Source organism: Psammomys obesus, unplaced genomic scaffold, assembly GCF_907164565.1.
Source record: "Psammomys obesus unplaced genomic scaffold, mPsaObe1.curated_primary_1811, whole genome shotgun sequence".
In the NCBI taxonomy this organism is placed as follows: Eukaryota; Metazoa; Chordata; class Mammalia; order Rodentia; family Muridae; genus Psammomys; species Psammomys obesus.
The window spans coordinates 32,937,052-32,957,011 of record NW_026596079.1 but is presented as its reverse complement, the minus strand read 5'-3'; the positions used below and the strand labels follow the sequence as shown (position 1 = coordinate 32,957,011).

General features: G+C 36.1%; 1 protein-coding gene across 1 annotated transcript in view; it reads left to right on the top strand.

The window, feature by feature from the left end:
- The window catches only part of Pkhd1l1 (PKHD1 like 1), a 160,762-nt gene that overhangs the window by 129,714 nt on the left and 11,088 nt on the right, over positions 1-19,960 (top strand). The window contains exons 63-71 of the mRNA XM_055626481.1: positions 1,262-1,352; positions 8,841-8,989; positions 9,072-9,194; positions 9,708-9,819; positions 9,899-10,015; positions 12,053-12,218; positions 15,567-15,799; positions 15,973-16,140; positions 18,663-18,820. Of these exons, the coding sequence (XP_055482456.1) occupies positions 1,262-1,352; positions 8,841-8,989; positions 9,072-9,194; positions 9,708-9,819; positions 9,899-10,015; positions 12,053-12,218; positions 15,567-15,799; positions 15,973-16,140; positions 18,663-18,820 (1,317 nt within the window). The remainder of the gene's footprint in view (positions 1-1,261; positions 1,353-8,840; positions 8,990-9,071; positions 9,195-9,707; positions 9,820-9,898; positions 10,016-12,052; positions 12,219-15,566; positions 15,800-15,972; positions 16,141-18,662; positions 18,821-19,960) is intronic.

The window sequence follows — 19,960 nt, the reverse complement described above, 5'->3', positions numbered from 1 at the left end:
ATGATACAGATGTCCAGTTGATGATGGTGCTGTGTGCAGGGGTAGCAGGGGGCAGTGTAAGTGTTCTATTAATGTTTGCTGGTTTAACTGGTTACCTTCCTTCCTTTCTTCTCCAGTGTTATTCATCATTTTTAAGTTTCAGTACGGGACCTCTCTGCTGCTTTCAAACTGAGCATCTGGTGGCATTCTAGATGCAAGAGTCCTTCTATTCATTAAAGATTACTCATCCTACCTTGTCTCCCATGAAGTTCCTTACAATTATTGCAGCAGTTTTTAGGTATAGAGTAATACGTTTAACGGAAAATGGAAGGGTTTAGACAAAAATCAACCTCTTCTTTATTTACCTTTAGAATAGTAATGAAAAGGAATTTTAAATAGCTCTTTTTCAAAGATGGTATTAGATTGAGTTTTGTTGTTGTGTTCCTACTCATCATTACCTTAATGAAAAACCTAAAAACAGAAATGTAGTATACATGCATGAGGTGAAAATGTGCTCTTTTTATATATTTATAGATGGTAAATACAATCAAATATCAATTTCAAATCTGTAAAGTTATCCATAGGATTTTTTAAAGCTAGCAAAGTTTTTATAAATAATTGTTTAATATGCTTCAGAGGGTAAAAAAATTTGCTTCTCTTTTTGTTCACCACTGTTTTGTTGATTCAGTGAATAGAAACTATACCTTCTATGATCTACACTTATATTTTCTTGCCATTGACTTGGCTCATATAGTGAAACTAGAAACTAATTGCTATCACTTAAACTAACCTGGTCTTTGGTGACAGCAGATTTTACTAAACTAATCAGTATCATCATTGACTTTCACACTGCATTGTAATGGCCTCAGAGATCTGTCTTCTCATGAATCAGTTAAATTGAAAAGAAATCTTACCAAAATAATATTCCTATAGTATTGAATTTGGGCCTAATGTTTATAAAATTTTAACAATGTCTTGTGGGTAAAGTAAGAAGTAAGCTCTATGATGCACCTTCCTAGTGGAGAACTTGACAACTTAACACGAGACTAGAGTTTTAACTCAGTGGTACATAGTTAGCATATAAAGCACAGAGTACAGCCTCCAGCACCCAGAAAGGAAAACATCATGTAGTTTCATTTGTAGTATATATTTGAATGGGATGACTCATCATATTTAATGCAAAATAATGACTAAGGATTTTCCACATGTTGTTGAATACCTCCATTGATTACATGATAGTATACTAGACTAACACTAAGCATTTTATTTGTTACTATGCCAGATAAACAGAGGGACCAATACAGTCTTACAAAACAACGTAGTTGCTGGATTTGGAAGAGCAGGATACCGCATTGATGGAGAGCCGTGCTCAAGTGAGTCCTTTAACATGGGATTACCAAAACTATTGAAAAACTTGTCCAAATTATGAAAATGAGTGATTATCATTTGTCCTTTTGATATATAGTGCCTCCTTTTAAAGACTAACACAAAGCACATGGTTTCAAACTCATCTAGTCTAACAGATAGATCTACTTGTTTTGTATGTGTGTGGCACTAGGGATGGATGTGGGGCTTTCTGAATCCTGGACAAGAGCTCTATAGCTGAGTTATACCAACAACCCCAGAGTCACTTTTTAAAAAATACTTTTTCTTTCTAATGAATCTCCGAATTTCAATGGCTACTCCTATTCTCAATTTAGTGGGTATTAGAAGAGTGGGAACCTTGTTCCATTGTCACTTCATCCAAACCAGCATCTCTGTAAATATAGATGCGTGCCTCTGGGGATATGACACTGTGTTTTCCTCCTGATCTAGGAGAATGAATGCCCACTAATTATATATTAAAAGCTGCATGCATGGAGAATTTAATGTATAAAATCGTCTTCAGATACACTGATCTAAAGCATTCATGAAAAATCAAGAGCTAATAAAATACCTACTCTCTAGATGAGTTTGTAAGGACACAAGAAAGTTTACACATTTCTCTTTGACAATGGCTCCTGAATTACAGATCTGACAATATCTACTAACAGCAGGTATTACTAGGAGTACCCACTTATAGAAACAAAGCTAATAACTGCTTTCCATATGTGAAGATGGTTTCTGCACAAGGTTGCTGACCATCACCTCATCTGTACCAGCAGACTTGTAAAAGCCATCCTGTGTTCCTTAAGAGTTACAGTATAGAGCAAAGACAAACATTAGAGCACAAGTGCCTTTGAAAATAAGCAAAAAACGGTGAAGAAATTGTTATGATATTTGCAAATGACAAGTGTGAGGTGCTGAAAAATAGAGACAACCCATTTTGTGTATTGTTTAGGTATAATATTTTGTGGAAGGAAAGAAAAATAAAAACATATGGTATTTGAATTTATATTGAGAATGTACTGAAAAAACAAAGAAAATTTATGGAAAGGAGCAAGGTGAAATTGACATTCCAAAATTTATGGAAGGGCATTGGTGGTATAGTGGTGAGCATAGTTGCCTTTCAAAATTTATGGAAGGGAAGCAAGGGAGTAAGAGCCTTGACATGCATTATTACATAATTTTATACTTTCTTTACATTTTACACTTGTACATTTGTTATTGCCAGATCATAAAGGAAAAGAAGTGTAAACATAGATCACAGGGTAAAACATTTACCACATAAGCATAAGGACCAGAGTTCATATTCTTAACATCCACAGAAAAGGGGTCCTAGAAGTACAGAAGTTTGCTAGTCTACCAAAATTAACAAGCTCTGTGTTCAAGTGAGATATCCTGCCTCAAGATAACGTGGAGAATGATTAAGAAAGATACTTATACACATAGGAATGGGCACACAGAGACATACTCTCTCCCTCTCTCTCTCTTTCTCTCTCTCTCTCTCTCTCTCTCTCACACACACACACACACACACATAGGCGGCAGGATAAATTATAAATAAATTATAAAGTTTCTGCTTCATCCTCGGGAAATTGAAAGAATATTAAAATGAATTTTTATCTGAATATTTTGCACTTCAAGTAACATTTTTTTGTTTCACTGGAGCATTATTTATAATAGCTTTAAGAGAAAATTATATATTTCCCATAAAGTTTAGCTGCTCTGCTAATATTCTATTTAATATGTTAATTATTTTTAACATATTATTATTATTTAATAAGATTATTATTATTTAATTATTTATAAGATTATATAAATCAATACTTTTCTGTCAATTCAAAAACAATTTTATTCAAGCCAATTTTATTCTTGCCCAAAATATATTTTGAAGAAATAAAGCAGCTTTATCAGTGGATTTAGCCGATTCTTTGATATATGATCTTATTAGACATTTAAGTCTCTAACAGCTTCAAGTATCCTTTCTTTGGCTTGTAAAAACCTTAAGTCTATAATTTCCTTAAACTTCTATAAAGTTATTCTTATAGCTTTTTCATAAAATCAAAATATAATCCTTGGATAAAATATTTACTAATAAAAAATTTACTAATACAGTATAATGTAAATGCAACTTTTAAAATGTAAAAGTATCTTTTATTTGCCAGAGGTAATTGTTGTCTCAAAGGCTCGCTGCCTCAGTCTGCTTACCTAAGACTAGTCCTGGGAGCTTCTAGCCTTTGTACAATTTCATCTAGGCCTAGAATATTTTCAGCCTCCAAGACATAAGTAAATGCACCCTTCCTAGCTCTTTCTGAACTCTTAGTGGCTGGTTCAACTTGGCTATTCTGGCCTAAATTCCTTTCCAAATTTACAGATTGAAACTGGCTTCTCTTGGCATCTGACTGAATTGCTGTGCCTGGGCTCAAACTAATTCTGACATTATATTTTAATCTTCTGGCCCCTTGTCATTCTCTGATTCATTTTGACTTCACCTGTGCCTGTCTTGTTCTGTCTTTAACATGTCTCTGTAAAACTGTCCTGGTAAAACTGCCTCGTCTCTCTTTCTCTCTCCCTGCACTGCTCTCTCTTAAGACTCCTTCTCTTTTTATGTATATTTTTTATTTTTTTATATTAATGACATTATTGATTTTGTATCCCAACCTTAAGCCTCCTTCCTCATTCCCTCCCAATCCCACCCTCCCTCCCTCGTCTCCTCCCTGCCCCTTTTCAAGTCCACTGATAGCGGCCCCTTCCATCTGACCCTAGCTTATCAGGTATCTTCAGGACTGGCTACAAAATCCTCCTCTGTGGCCTAACAAGGCTGCTCCTCCCTTGATGGTGGGGGGGGGGCAGCCAAAGAGCCCACAATTGAGTTCATGTCAGAAATAGTTCCCCTTACTAGGGTACACACTTGGAAACTGAGCTACCATGGGCTACATCTGAGCAGGGGTTCTAGGTTATATTCATACATGGTCCTTGGTTGGAGAAACAGTCTCATAAAAGACCCCTTTGCACAGATATATTTGGTCCTTGTGGAGCTCCTGTCCTCTCCAGGACATACTAACTCACCTTTCTTTCACATGATTCACTGCACTCTGCCCAAAGTTTGGTTATGAGTCTCAGTATCTGCTTTGATACACTGCTAGGTACAGTCTTTCAGAGGCCCTTGGTGGTAGGCTCCTGTCCTGTTACTTTTTTTCTCCTACTTCTAATGTTCATCCCATTTGTCTTTCTAAGTGAGGATTGATCATCTTACCCTGGGTCCTCTTTCTTGTTTATCTTCTTTAGGTGTACAGATTTTAGTATGTTTATCCTATCTTATAGGTCTAGTACCCACTTCTAAGTGAGTATATACCATGTGTGTCTTTCTGATCCTGGGATACCTCACTCAGGATGATCTTTTCTAGATCTATCCGTTAAGTCTCCTTCTCTTTCCTCTCTTTTCTCATGAGATTTGGGGATATCCTACTCTGTAAAATCTTTCTCTGATTTATTACTTTGTCTTCCCCTTAATTAAACCTCATTTTCTTTTCTTTTTTTTTTTTTTACAATTTTTGTTTTTTGTTTTTTTTTTATTTTATTTTTTCCTTATCAGTTACATTTTATTAACTCTGTATCCCAGCTGTGTCCCGATCCCCATTCCCTCCCAGTCCCTCCCTCCCTCATCTCCACCTTGCCCCTTGCCAAGTCCACTGATAAGGGGGACCTCCTCCCCATTCATCTGATCCTGTTTTATCAGGTATCTTCAGGACTGGCTGCAAAGCTCTCCTCTGTGGCCTAACAGGACTGCTCCTCCCTTGGGGGGTGGGGAGGCCAAAGAGCCAGTCATTGAGTTCCTGTTAGAAATAGTCCTTGTTCCCCTCACTATGGGAAACCAATTGGTTACTGAGTTACCACAGGCTACATCTGAGCAGAGGTTCTAGGTTATATCCATACATGGTCCTTGGTTGAATGTCAGTCTCAGAAAAGATGCTGTGCCCAGATATATTTGGTCCTTGTGGAGCTCCTATCCTTTCCACATCAGACTAACTCCCCTTCTTTCTTATGATTCCCTGTACTCTGCCAAAGGTTTGGTCATGAGTCTTTGCTTTGAAAACACTGCTAGTTAGAGTCTTTCAAATGCGCTCAGTAGACTCCTGTCATACGTTCAATGCACATCCCATCTGTCTTTCTAAAGGAGGATTGATCATCTTACCCCATGTCCGCTCTCTTGATTATGTTTTTTAGGTGTACAGATTTCGTTATGTTTATCATATCTTATAGGTCTATATAAGTGAGTATATACCTTCTGGGATATTTCACTCAGGATGATCTTTTCTAGATCCCACCTTTTGCCTGCAAATTTCATGATTTCCTCCTTTTTGATTGCTGAGTAGTATTCCATTGTGTAAAAATACCACAATTTCTGTACCCATTCTTCTGTTGATGAACATCTGGGTTGTTTCCAGATTCTGGCTATTACAAATAAAGCTGCTATAAACATGGTTGAGCAAATATCCCTTTTGTGTACTTGAGCAAACTTTGGGTATATACCTAGCAGTGGTATAGCTGGGTCTTGAGGAAGCACTATTCCTAATTGTCTTAGAAAGTGCCAGTTAGAAGAGTATACCTTCTTTTCAGCACCGCATGGAACCTTCTCCAAAATAGACCATATAGTTGGTCATAAAGCAAGCCTCAACAGATACAAAAAGATTGAAACAATCCCTTGTATTCTATCTGACCACCATGGACTTAAGCTGGACCTCAACAACAACAGAAATAACGAACAGCCTACACGCACATGGAAACTGAACAACTTGTTACTCAATGACAGCTGGGTTAAGGAAGAAATAAAGAAAGAAATTAAAGACTTCCTAGAATTCAATAAAAATGAAGGCACAACATACCCAAATTTATGAGACACATTGAAAGCAGTGCTCAGGGGAAAATTTATAGCACTAAGTGCCTGCAAGAAGAAATTCGTAACATCACATACAAACAACTTAATGGCCCAACTGAAAACCCTAGAAAAAAAAAGAAGCAGATACACCCAAGAGGAGCAGACAGCTGGAAATAATCAAACTCAGGGCTGAAATCAATCAATTAGAAACAAATAAAACTATTCAAAGAATCAATGAAACAAAAAGCTGGTTCTTTGAGAAAATCAACAAGATAGACAAACCCTTAGCCAAACTAACTAAAAAGCAGAGAGAATTTATCCAAATCAACAAAATCAGAGATGAAAAGGGTGACATAACTACAGACACAGAGGAAATTCAAACAATCATTAGGTCATACTACAAAAGCCTATATGCCACAAAATTTGAAAACCTAAATGAAATGGACAATTTTCTTGATAGATTCCATCTTCCAACATTAAGTCAAGATCAGGTAGAAAGACTGAACAGCCCTATATCCCCCAAGGAAATTGAAGCAGTCATTCACAGTCTCCCCTCCAAAAAAAGCCCTGGGCCAGATGGTTTCAGCGTGGAATTCTACCAGACCTTCAAAGAAGTGCTCACACCAATTCTCCTCAAACTATTCCACAAATTAAACCTCATTTTCAAACATGGGTGCTTCCCTTTACAAACTAACTTTACCTTCATTGTTTGGGATTAAAGGGTGTACTAAGGGCATGTCTGCATTCCAGACAGACCACACAGACCTAGAGGGTCTTTTAATATGATCAGAGCATCCATGTTGCTGGATTAAATTCCTCTACAGTATAATAATACATAAACACATTTTTTACTGATTGTTGATTGATATCATTAAATGAACATGTTTATAAATAAGTTTACAGTGTGTAGAGATGGCTCAACAGTGAAGAGCCTACTCTTCCAGAGAGCTCAGATTCAATTCCCACTTTCATGGCAGCTCACAATTGTCTGTAGCTCCAGTTTCAGAGTATTTGATACTTTCTTTTGGCTCCTGTGGACACCAGGCACACAATTGATATATGTTCAGGGAAAACACCCACTTACATAAAGTAAAACAAATCATTCAGATGAATGAAACAAAACCAGGAATCTTCAAAAATTAATAAGGCTTTATTTATAGCAATGAAAATATAAAGCACGAAAGAGGGAAGGGTGTTGAAGTTTCTGCAATGTTTGTCAGTTTATCCAGTACATCCCAGTCATGGACTGAAGTATAGGCAAGGGGATGGTAGCCTATGTTGAGTACAGACCTGGAGCTATCTCCTTCAAGAGGCTTATCATGCAGAAACGACAAACGTGAACAGATTCTTCTGGGGAGACAAACTCAAGCCAAACCCAGAAAGACCAGAAATAGAAGGTAAAACTCAAAACATTATGAATAAGGAAAGTGAATAAAAAACAGGAGGAATCATACCAGTGGACCTTAATGAGTCAGCATCCTTAGCAAAACTTAGGAAGGAAGGTAAGCATTGTGTTTTCTTTTTTTTTTTTTTTTTCATTTTTTTTTGTAATTACAGTTTATTTACTTTGTATCCCAGCTGTAGCCCCCTTCCTCATTCCCTTCTAATCCTACCTTCCCTCCCTCATTTCCTCCCATGCCCCTCTCCAAGTCCACTGATAGGGGAGGTCCTCCTTTCCTTCCCTCTGACCCTAGCCATAGTGTTCTCAATGTCTTTAGGTCATTGATCCAATTTGGCTTTAAGCAAGACTTTCATTAACATCTTCTACCATATCAATAATGAATATAGTGGGTTTTTTTAATAGAAGAATTTGTAAGCTACATTGTTTTGGTTTATTTGGTTTGATTTTAAGATAATCCTGAATTAGAGATTAAATATGTTTACATTCATTGAAACTGGGTTCTAAGAGATTAAACAGCTCTCCCTAGATCATGTAGACATCAACCAAAAAATACATTTAATAAACACTACCTCTGAAATTGGTGTTGGATGAGGCAAACATGGTTTCTTCTCTCCTGAAGCTAACATTCTATCAGGAGAGAGGGATAATTCATAAAAAATCAAGTGGTAAAAATGTATTTGCAAAAGAAGTGGGCAAACTGTTATTTTGGATCAGGGGTTCAGTTACTGCCTTTTAAAAAAGTGACTCTTAAAAATGATGTGTCCAGAAAGGGGAAGTAACAGGAGATGAATTTTTACACATGTAAATCATATTTCAAGCTCACACTTGTTTTGATCTAAAGCCTATGCTCTTTTAAGTAAAATCCATACTTGTTTTAAATTGGTGCAGTAATTAGAGGAGTTCATAGTATAAGTGGCTATACAATTTTCAAGTGGTGGATAATTATTCTGGGTAATGAAAGGCAAATTAGACAAAGGTAATGCCAAGCAAAATGAACCATGAATAGTAGATCCATTGAATAGGAGATCCATTAAGACATTAATGGATCTACATTAAAAATTTTACATTGGAAAAATACATACATACATACATATATATATATATATATATATATATATATATATATATATTCATACTTATTATCTTTAACCAATAGTGATGATTAAAACTATAAAACATCCCTGTAATATTGTCTCTGGTTCCATATTCTCTTCCAAGGTCAGGCTAATCCCGTGGAAAACTGGTTTAACAATGAAGCCCATGGAGGTTTGTATGGTGTCTACATGAATCAGGATGGCCTTCCTGGCTGTTCTCTTATACAAGGATTTACCATTTGGAACTGCTGGGACTATGGAATTTACTTTCAGGTAAATGTGGTTGAAGATGGTGATGGCTTGTTTTCTCTTATGCTCGTTTTTAGCACTATCTAAACTACAGCTTTCATTACAGACCACAGAGAGCGTGCACATCCATAATGTAACCCTGGTGAACAATGGGATGGCCATTTTTTCAATGATCTACATGCCACCTTCCGTGTCTCACAAAACTTCCAGTAAAACAGTAATAATTAAGGTAAGAAGTGAATAAAGAGAAAGGGTGACACTGAGAAAATTAAAAGTATTAAGTATCTAATAAGAATAACGTCATTGGTGTCTCTTTGAGACCATGCAGACGCCCTTTGCCCTTACCATTCTGCCTTCTGTTCTCACCCTTCTTATCAATGTAATCTGTGACAGTTCACTGCATTTCATCCTCTCCACCAAGAGTGTTTTGGAAACAGCAGAGATGCTAATAACACTCCCTCCACTTTATATTTCTAGAAATGTCTGTATCATCACAGAAACAGAATATTTTATTTAATATAATTGTCTGCATGTTCGCCTTCCTGCTTTCATCTGAGTCTTGTTCCTGTTGGTGTCATCAGTCTCAACTATTTCTTTCTTAATCTTTGTTTAGTAAAGAGTCTGTTTCTGTTACTTTTAGTTAGTTTGGTTTTTTTTTTTTGTTATAATACAGTTCAGTATTATTATGTTTCTTTTAGGAAGAGTGAGTATTAATACCGTCTTATCTGGCTATTTTTGATAGAGCTCACTAATTGTTGGAAGTAGCCCTGCGTTTAACTGCTCTGATATCTTAAGTAATGACAGTCCCGAGGTAGAACTTACTTCTGCACACCGAAGTTCCAGACCGCCGTCAGGTAAAATTTAGAGTAGTGACACTGGTTTGAATGTATGTGCATGTGCAATTGTTGTTAACTTATTTCCTTTTACTAAAAGGTGGGAGAAGTGGGATTTGTTGGCCAACGTTCGCTTCAGCTCATAACATGGCACCTCGGAAGCCCCACGCTGGGATCATGAGTTACAATGCTATCAGTGGCCTTATGGATGTCTCAGGCAAGTTTAAATATAGCCTTTCACAAATCCGTTCAATTTTTGTGAAAATATGTAAATCACCTATTGATTAATAATACTACATTGTCAGTGGATATATTTAAGTTGATTCCTATAGTAGTCTGCTGAATATATTTTAACATGATAGCAACAAAAAATCAGATTTCAAAATCCTGTTCAAGGATAGTTCCTTAGTGAAATTAATACATGTATCTGTGTGTGTGTGTTTTGTATGCGTGTAAGGTATTCATACATGTTAGTATGTGGGTATGCATGAGGACACATGTGAAGGCCACAGAAGGATTTTTCTCATCCTTTATCATTCACTGTGTTATTCCCTTGAGACATGAAAGCTCATTGTTTTGGCTGAGCTGGCTAGCTAGCAGGTTCACAAAACCTTCTTGTCTGTGACCCTCAAGATATTCACAGCCAGACTTGGCCATTTGCTTAGGTTCTAAGGATTCAAACTGAAGTTTTCATACTTGCAGAACCACCACTTTTACCCACTGAGCCATCTCCCTAGACCCCTAATTTTTACGTATTGAAGAATGAAACTTAATATTTCTTCAAGAACAACAGAGAAACACTGGCATAGTGATTTAATATTAATTTGCACAATTTGCAAAAGATTCTTTCTATTGCTTCTAGGACCCTAACCAACCAGTTGAGTCATGGAATGCTGCCCCTGAACCTGTGTATGCATACTTCTTTCCCAGTTCACTATAGTAGAGACAACAATACTCCATCAGCCCTAGGAGTCATCTAAATTCATTAGTTTATCACAGTATATCTCAGGGCCATTTCCTGTGCCAAGTGTTTAGATCAGGCTCCCTAGAAGTAGAATAAGAAGTGGAATTCTTTGCAAAGTGCCTTGTTGAAAGTTTGCTCTCAGGAAAAAGGGCATAAAGGAGAAAGTCTAGGAGAGAGGAAGGAACTACATGAGGATATGGGTTCACTAGGGCCAGTTTCCACCTGATCTTTCAGAGAGTTGTGGCAGCCAAATATTACCCAATATTTTTCTCAGGAGTATTTCCTATCTCCTTTTGATCAAGTCTGGCTACACCTGTATCAACAGATGAGGAGTGTCTAATTTTTAAGGCAAGGGGTCCCATACACAATCAAGAGAAATTCTTTAGAAATGATACAGCTCTTAATGGTCTTTAGCCCACACAGAAGGAGCTAGAGTAGAGCTCACTAGTCTAATAAAAATCTAGAAAAGACACAAACTGAGTCTACCACTGCATCTTATCTCTATACATCTATGTTATTATTCATGCAAAGAATTTAAGACAAAAATATTTAATAAGAGTATTAGAAAAACTTATTTAAGAATTTTGGAAATGACCTTTGAGTTACTGGATTTTAAATATATTTTAAGACTGTCTTTTATTTAATCCACATGGCACATAACATATAAAGAGGCCAAAATAAAAACAATTAATTCTTGCTGCATAGCAAATTACCCTGAAAACTTAAGAGTTTAAAACAATTTATTAGCTCACTAGTAAATTTGCAGTTGGGACTTTCTTAAGCCAAGTCATTCTTTAGCTATTGTCCCCTACATTTTTTCATTGAGTGTCTACTAGTTTACAGGATGTACTCTGGCTGGTTAGGCAGAATTAGCCTTACTTCCTGCTATAGAATTTTTTGCCTGTTTACTGTTGCTGACCACTGGCTATGGTGATGGGAGTGATCGAGCCACTGGCCTACTTACATATTGAACGTTATGAAGTTCCAAGAAGCATCAAGACTTCTGGTCCTAATAGAAAAGCATTCTCCAGATTTCTTCTTATGCTGTATATTATATTGTCCTATTATTTAGACAAATTGTCATGGCCAAATTGAGAGAAAATGTGAGAGAGAATTACCCAGACACTGAGTTGCAATCCTCTACCACAAATAATGGAAGGTGCTTTTTGCCAGACCAACCCAGGATTCTATGTTCAAGACTTTGAGAAAGAATATGTTGGATAAAATCATTCTGGCCTTAAATCTTTCTCCGGTAAAGGATAATTAGTTTTTCTGTTGTTCATGTTTTAGGTTCAACATTTGTTGGGTTTAAAGATGTTTGTTCAGGAGAAACTAATGTGATATTCATTACTAATCCTTTAAATGAAGATTTACAGCATCCAATCCATGTGAAGAATGTGCAACTGGTTGACACTATTGAACAATCCAAAGTATTTATACATAGACCTGACATAAGGTATCATTATGAAAACTCATTATTTGTTTTCTTTATTAACTTTCTGTTCTATGCCCCCTGTTAGACATCTGAAAAGGTTACTATATTAAAAATAACTGTTACTATCTAGACACAAGTAGTATTCATGGACATTCAGACTTTAAAACAGTAAATGTAAACATTCTTTGTTGTTTTGAAAGCTGAGCTTTACTGCAAGTGTTCTCACATTATTTTTCATGCCAACAGGAACATCATCATTAAATGAAAAGCACAGGGATGCAGATTTCATCTGCTTTCTCTGGTACTGTTGCTCCGTCCCTCAGCATAAAGAAATAAGAGACATCTTCCTATCACTTTTTTTAATTATATTTTTTTTACCTGTTTTTTTCCAAATATCCTGTCACAGGCCCTCTGAAAATGTGCTTGGGAACTACACATCAGTTATTCTAATCACAGAAATTATAGTTATAAAGAAACTTGGAACTGAGACTTTTTCTTATTTATTTATGTGTTTGTTTATTGCAAATCATTGTACCCCAGCTCTAGCCCCCTCCATCTTCTCCCAGCATTACCCACCCTCCCTCTTCTCTCCATATGCCCCTTCTCTAGTTCACTGACCCTGGCCTATCAAGTCTCATTAAGTCTGGCTCCATCATCTTCCTCTGTGGCCTGGCAAGGCTGCACTCCCCAAGGGGAGCTGATCAAAGAGCCAGCTACTGGGTTCATGTCATAAGCAGCATCTGTACCCCTTACTAGGGAACACACTTGGAAACTGAGCAGGGGGTCTAGGACCTCTCCATGCATGGTCCTTGGTTGAAATATCAGTCTCTCCAGGCCCCCTGGGCCCAGGTTTTTTGTCTCTGGTGGTCTCCTTGTGCAGTTCCTGTCCCCTCCAGGTCTTTCTATCTCCCTCTTTTCCATAAGGTTTCCTACACTCTGCCCAAAGTTTGTTTACAAGTCTCAGTATCTTCTTCCACACCCTAATGGGAAGTCTCTCAGAGGCCCCTTGTGGAAGGCTCCTGTCCTGTTCCTTATCTTCTCCTACTTCCAAGGTTCCTATCAAAATACCAACACAATAGTTTTACAGACCTTGAAAGAACAATTCTCAATTTCATATGAAAAGAAAAAAAAAAAAAAAAAAACAGAATAGCTAAAACAATCCTGTACAGTAAAAGAACTTCTGGAGGTATCTCTATCCCTGATGTCAAGCTGTACTATAAAGCAAAAGTAATAAAACAGCATGATACTGGCATAGAAACAGAATGGTGGATCAATAGAATCGAACAGAACACCCAGAAATAAAACCACAAACCTATGGAAACTTAATTTTTGACAAAGAAACCAAAATCACACAATGGAAAAAAGACAGCATCTTCAACAAATGGTGCTGGTCTAATTGGTCGTCAACATTTAGAAAAATGCAAATAGACTCATATTTATCACCCTGCACAAAAGTAAAGTCCAAGTGAATCAAAGACCTCAACATAAAACCAGGAACTGAGACTTTTCCTAATCATTAAGTGTCACGGCATTTCCAGAAAATGATTCTATAGATGTGAGTTCATAGAATAATCTAGTCAACTCCTGATAATTTTATATGATGTATAGAACAGGAATTTAGGTATAAAACAGTAGTCAAGAAAAGAAATTTTCTGTCAGACGTACTTGGCCAGCTTATGGAGAATAAAAGGAACAGTGCTCCATAACTGGATAGGCCTATCCCCCAGAAAACCAGTGTTCTATAAGTAGCTCAACTTCACACAATTTGATGTTGATGACAGCCCAATATTTATTTGTTTAATCATAATTACACTATGGTTGTTTTATTGAACGGAGCTACTTCCCATTAAATAATTAACATTTGCTTATTTAGTGGTCATTGAAGCCTTTGTATTTCATGAATAGTTTTAGTGTCTAGGCCATGAAGATTATATTGTGATTTTAGTTGCCATTCTTTTAGTTTTATTTCTATTGAAAAACGTCGGCAATCTCCAGATGTTCCTTGCCAAACAGTGCACTCAGCCTTCAAAAGCAAAGACACAGATACCCTTTTTTACATTGTAATTACAGAGATCATAGCGCTTTTTTTTTTTTTTTACATTTGTGATTATAGAAATCCATGCAATACAAATTGTTATCATCACTCTTTCAATCTAGGAAAAATAATTGACTGTTTCTGGAGAATAAGGTTGCCCTACCCAACTCATCTTGAGGTAGCAAAGTCTCTTCAATGCAATTCACTTTCCAAGACATTGCATAGGATCAGAACAAAGCTTTTCTGAAGACTACAGGCAGGCATCTATATGTTGTTTCTCTTCCTCCATTTTGAAAAGTGTCCTTCCATAACTCACCCAAAAATCCACTATGTTTGAGGCTCTTGGGAACCTGAATGAAGATATGGCACACAGCCACTCAGTTTGAGTCCCTCAGCACTTTCCTTACAGATTTGTTTACAAAAGAACACTACACATACTTGAATATAAGGAACACTTGAACCATTAAAATATTTATCAAAATTGTCCCAAGCATGTGATTAAAGAGATAACTGATAACATTTCTCCAACAACAAAATAAAATCAGAGATATATTAGGTTTCACATAATAGATCCAAGCTTTCATCTATTGTATTATTGCTATAGCTCTAAGATGAAATATATTTCTTCAGTGTACATCCTAGCAACTCTAAGTACACAGGATATGATCTGAATGTGTGGTACATTGCATATTCAGCAGCTTTCATTATTACAGCTGAAGACAATCAATTAACACGACAGGCACCTGAAAATGAAGCCAATGTATCATTTTAGGTTGAACTGTGTGAGACACTTACAAGATAGTTACCTAAAGAATAGTTTCCAGTATAACAGAAGTATAACAATCCAACTTTATGTATGTACATAGACAAGGGACTATAACAATATATAGCAGCCTTCAACTATCATAGAGTCTTAAGATAACAGGTAGAAATATGAAATAGGCAACTATTATTAAATATTTATATTATTTTATAGTAAGTAGTAATTTATCATGTGTAGAGACAAGAATGGTGAGAACATTAACAAAGACTACCTGGCCAACATGGAGATGTCCATCGTATTACAACAGAATACACATCCGTCTGCTATATAGAGAAATGTTAGCATATTGCAAACAACACACAAAAGTCAAATCTATAATTACACAAAATATGGAATGCCAACATGAAGTTTAAGTATATATCCCACAGGTAATAATGAACCAAAAAAATACCATGAAAAAAATTCCTCTTTGCAATGCTAATTGTGTAGGCTACTTTGTTCCACTAGAAATTCTTTTTGAAATAAGACTCAATCAATGACCTCAGTGATTCATTTTGCTTTTTCTTCCTAGTAAAGTGAATCCATCTGATTGTGTGGACATGGTTTGTGATGCCAAAAGAAAATCTTTTCTTAGAGACTTGGATGGTTCATTTCTGGGGAATTCTGGGTCAGTGATCCCTCAAGCAGAGTATGAGTGGGATGGAAACAGCCAACTGGGAATTGGAGACTATAGAATTCCTAAGGCAATGCTTACATTCTTGAATGGAAGTAGAATTCCTGTCACAGAGAAGGCACCTTATAAAGGTTGGTTGGATATTATTAAACCTCAAGTTTATGAATCAAAATGTTTTTTTTTCAAGAATTCAGTGATGAACCAGTAACTTGTAGGTTCTGTTTATTGACCTTATATACAAAATAAGAAGAAATTTTGCAGAGATTTTTTATCATTTCTAAACTATTAATACACATGTTTATAGGCATTATTAGAGATGAAACCTGTAAATACGTCCCAGAGTGGCAAAGCTATCAGTGTTCTGGAATGGAGTATGCAATGATGGTTATAGAAAGCCTGGACTCTGACTCTGAGACAAGAAGAATTTCCCCAGTGGCTATCATGAGCAGTGGTTATGTTGATCTCATTAATGGTGAGCATTCATTGTAAATGAACCTGAGGTAGCAAAGCACTTATTAAATGCAGAAAACTATCTGTAAAAATAGTTACATATAAAGTGGCAAATATAAACAATTCTTTGTCTTCCATATTTAAGAATTTTCTAGGTGCAAGGGTGAGCTTTGACTTTTTAGCAGTTCTTCATCCAAGAAAGCCAGGACATTTATTTCATAGAGAGTATTTGAAGGAAGAAGAAGAAATGAAGAAGAGCCAAAGAAGGAAAAGGAAGAGAAAAGTTATTCCTGTAATGATTGTCACACTTTATTGATAAGGATGCATAAATAGTTTAAAGAAAAAGTTTGGCCTAAACATCTTCAAAAATACACATTGCCTTATGTAAATTAAAAGGAAGCTTGATAATTCAGAATACTTAAGAAGGGTATTTTGTGACTCTTGACTTTACTATAAAATCTTTGAACATATTTTGCAGCTAATGGGGGCTGTTTTTATAAACACATAGCTTATTCCTTTGACTTTTGAGAATAATTCATGAAAGTCCTAGGTCTAGGCTTCTCCCATTATGGCCCTCAATCGCCAGAATAAAAATGGGAGGAAATGGTTTCCATAGAGTTTCAGATTGACTTTGGAGACCAATAATTTTTCAATTATTAAGATTAATTTCTAAAAGGTACCAAAAACACAGGACATATAATTATTGTACATCCCCAAAACAGTGCTTAGGCTCATGTTACTCACTCAGCAAGCTTAGCACTGATGGGGCACAGACCCTGGACCACACAGATTTCCATGACCTGGCTGTGCCATAATGTGGTGTCAAAAACATTCTAGGAGTCAACTACGTGGCCATTCTCTCACACAATCTACTTTTTAAAAACCTGTGAAAGAAAATTACTAAATTAGATAAATTTGAAAGTTCCATGGTTTTCTGGCTTTCCTTACTCAGTTTCCACAGCTAGCAATCAATGTCAAATACTGCCTTTTAGGTTTGCAAAACAGAGGTTATGGAAATAATTTTAAAGAAGTCAGTGAATAATGATGGAGTGGCAGAGAAGTTATCAAATTATTCTGTTTTTGTGATGGAGAGATGTCATTATATTTATTTTTCTTCTTTTGAAAGGAAGTATAAGTTTTCCACTTACTACAGTGACATTGTTTCCCTTATAAATAAGTTAAAATTCAACAGTGTTGATCAATTTTAAAAAGTGTTAAGTAGATGATACTTAGTGAAAAAATCATGAAAGTGTTATGAAAATTATGTAGGCTTGGAGAAAAATTACTCACAAAAAATTACTATCACTAATTTTTTTCAAGTCTTAATGCTAAATTTTGTTTTTAATAATTGGCTTTTTAGCTTTAAATTTTTTACTTTATACATGAATATTTCTTTATGTTTGTTTTTAAAATCCACAAAGAAAATATATTTAAAGTAGGGTTTATGTTTTGTGTGCTAAGGGATGAGGTTACATTCTCATTGATACTTGGAAGTTCATATTTATTCAAAATTTGATTGAAATTCAGTTATAAATATTAATAAGGCTTCTAAGTGAGCCAGACAGTTCAGCAAACTTAATGAAGAAATATGTCAGGAGGTTTTTGTCAGTCATATCTCATGTTGTTTTTATTGAAATAGAGAAGCTTGCTGTGAAAGCCACGCTGTCCTCATTCTGAACATGTCTAGACGCAAGTAGAAAACCATCTGCTGCGCTTCAGCTTTCTAGAATATGTGCTTGAAGATAGAGTGTGCTCACATGATTTTAGCTCATTAATCACATTAACTCTCCAAGGGTGCCTATGCCAGTGGCTAACAAAAATTTACGATTACTATTATTATAAGAAAAGAATAAAGACTTGTAGCAAACAAACCTGTTAGCTGGGCCTTATGGTGCAGGCTCAATGAGGATCTGGTTGCAGAGTGAGTGCAAGGCTAAAACGGATGGCTTGGTGAAATTCTGCCTCAAAACCTATATGAAGGATTACGGAAACAGTTTGGAGGGAGGATTCATACCTTGCATACACGAGCCCTTAGGTTCAATTCCCAAAGCTCCCCCAAGTCAAATGGGTTGTGTAATGTATGAATTGACTAATATACAAATGTGCAATGATCACAAACCTTGATGAGTCTTGTTCAGGAATACAAATGTCCATTCTTTGTTGGTAGGCTCCAATGTAACAAATGTACTCCTGCACATTTTCTAGAAACAATCTCAGAAAACTGGTGAATCTTGAATATATTGCAGTAGTGACAAGTTTTAATCTATAATACAAGTCATAGCTAAATACCCTTTTAACCCAAATAAACATGAAAGTAAGGATAACAGGAGCAAGTCACTTCTCTGCCTTCCATTTAAAGCCAAAGTTTTTGAACCACCTTAGAAATCTGTGTAGACAGCAGATGAATAATACATTTACATCCTGAGTTTATATCTGAGCTAAACTCTGACAATTTATTTTCAATATAATGGTTCCTCATAATTTGTGAAAAAAAAAACTTCATTCTTGAAATAGGAACATGAACTTTAATTTTGCATGGATTAGGCCCACAGGACCATGGCTGGTGTGCAGGGTATACGTGCCAAAGAAGGCTGTCCCTGTTCCATGGCATAGTGGCTCTGAACAAAACGTATGAGGTTTACTTCACTGGGACCAGTCCTCAGAATCTTCGGCTGATGTTGCTTAATGTTGAGCATAATAAGGTGAGCCTAGATAAAAATAATGACTTAAAGGTTGCCATAGTTTCATATTGCTAGCAATTAACTCTCATTCCTGCCTTTTCTAATATTGTCATCCTTCTTGCTCATTTAAAGAGATCCGTTAATCTGGATAGGTTTTCTCGGCATGAAAGAATATGCATGTGCCAAATGCTTCCTCCCAATATGCATTGACATATGCGAGTTGACAGTGATATCTACAATAGTGTGACCAGCAAGCAAACCTAAATTTTTATACTAATCATGTATTACCTAAAGTTATGGATCTTTTTTGTATTCTTCCATGATTCTATTAGCAATATACAATCCAGAAATGCCTTTAGAATTCATTGGAGTGTTTTCATCATATTATTTAAAATATCTTTGATAATGTCAAATCTTTGCTGTAAATGGAACTCAGCTGAGAGCGTTATACTTATTCAGACTGTCAGTGGAAAAAAGTATCATGTTGAATGGTAGTCTCATAACTCAGACTTTCTTTCATACATATACAAAATATCAAAGTCCTAGAATGTTAGATACAGGAAAACCTTTGAGCAGGTGAAGCAGCAACACAGGAACAGTGGGAGAAATCCTTCCTTTCGAGGTGATATTCCATCCACTTACTTTCAATTGCTCAAAATAAATCGTGGGCTTTTATTGTATTATTATTATTATTATCATTACTCTCTATTACATTCCTTACCCATTTCACCCATGAATCCTGATGAGTTTTCAAACATCCAGTCAGAAGACCTCTTCCTACCATTCAGGGAAGTAATGTTTTTGTTTCCCTAGATGAAGGCGATTGCCTGCCAACCCTTCTCTCTGTTCTACTTTTGCCCTCCAAGGGTCTGCTCTCACCTCAGCCAGAAAAGAAATCTTAGGGCTCTCCTCTAGCAAAGACCAGATCAGGTCTTTCTCTGCCTTTCATTATCTCCACACTCATCTGTGTGAATCAAAGCCTTAACAATGACTTACAAGACCCTATGGAAATCTCCCATGTTTCAGCTGATTTTTATGAGTATTCCCACCAAAGTTCTGTGAGATAGGTTTCAACATTACAAATTTAATTTTGTGTTTCTGTAAAGCAGAATACTGCTCAGCATCTCCCAGCCTCTGGATTTGAAAGTATCTTTTTGTATT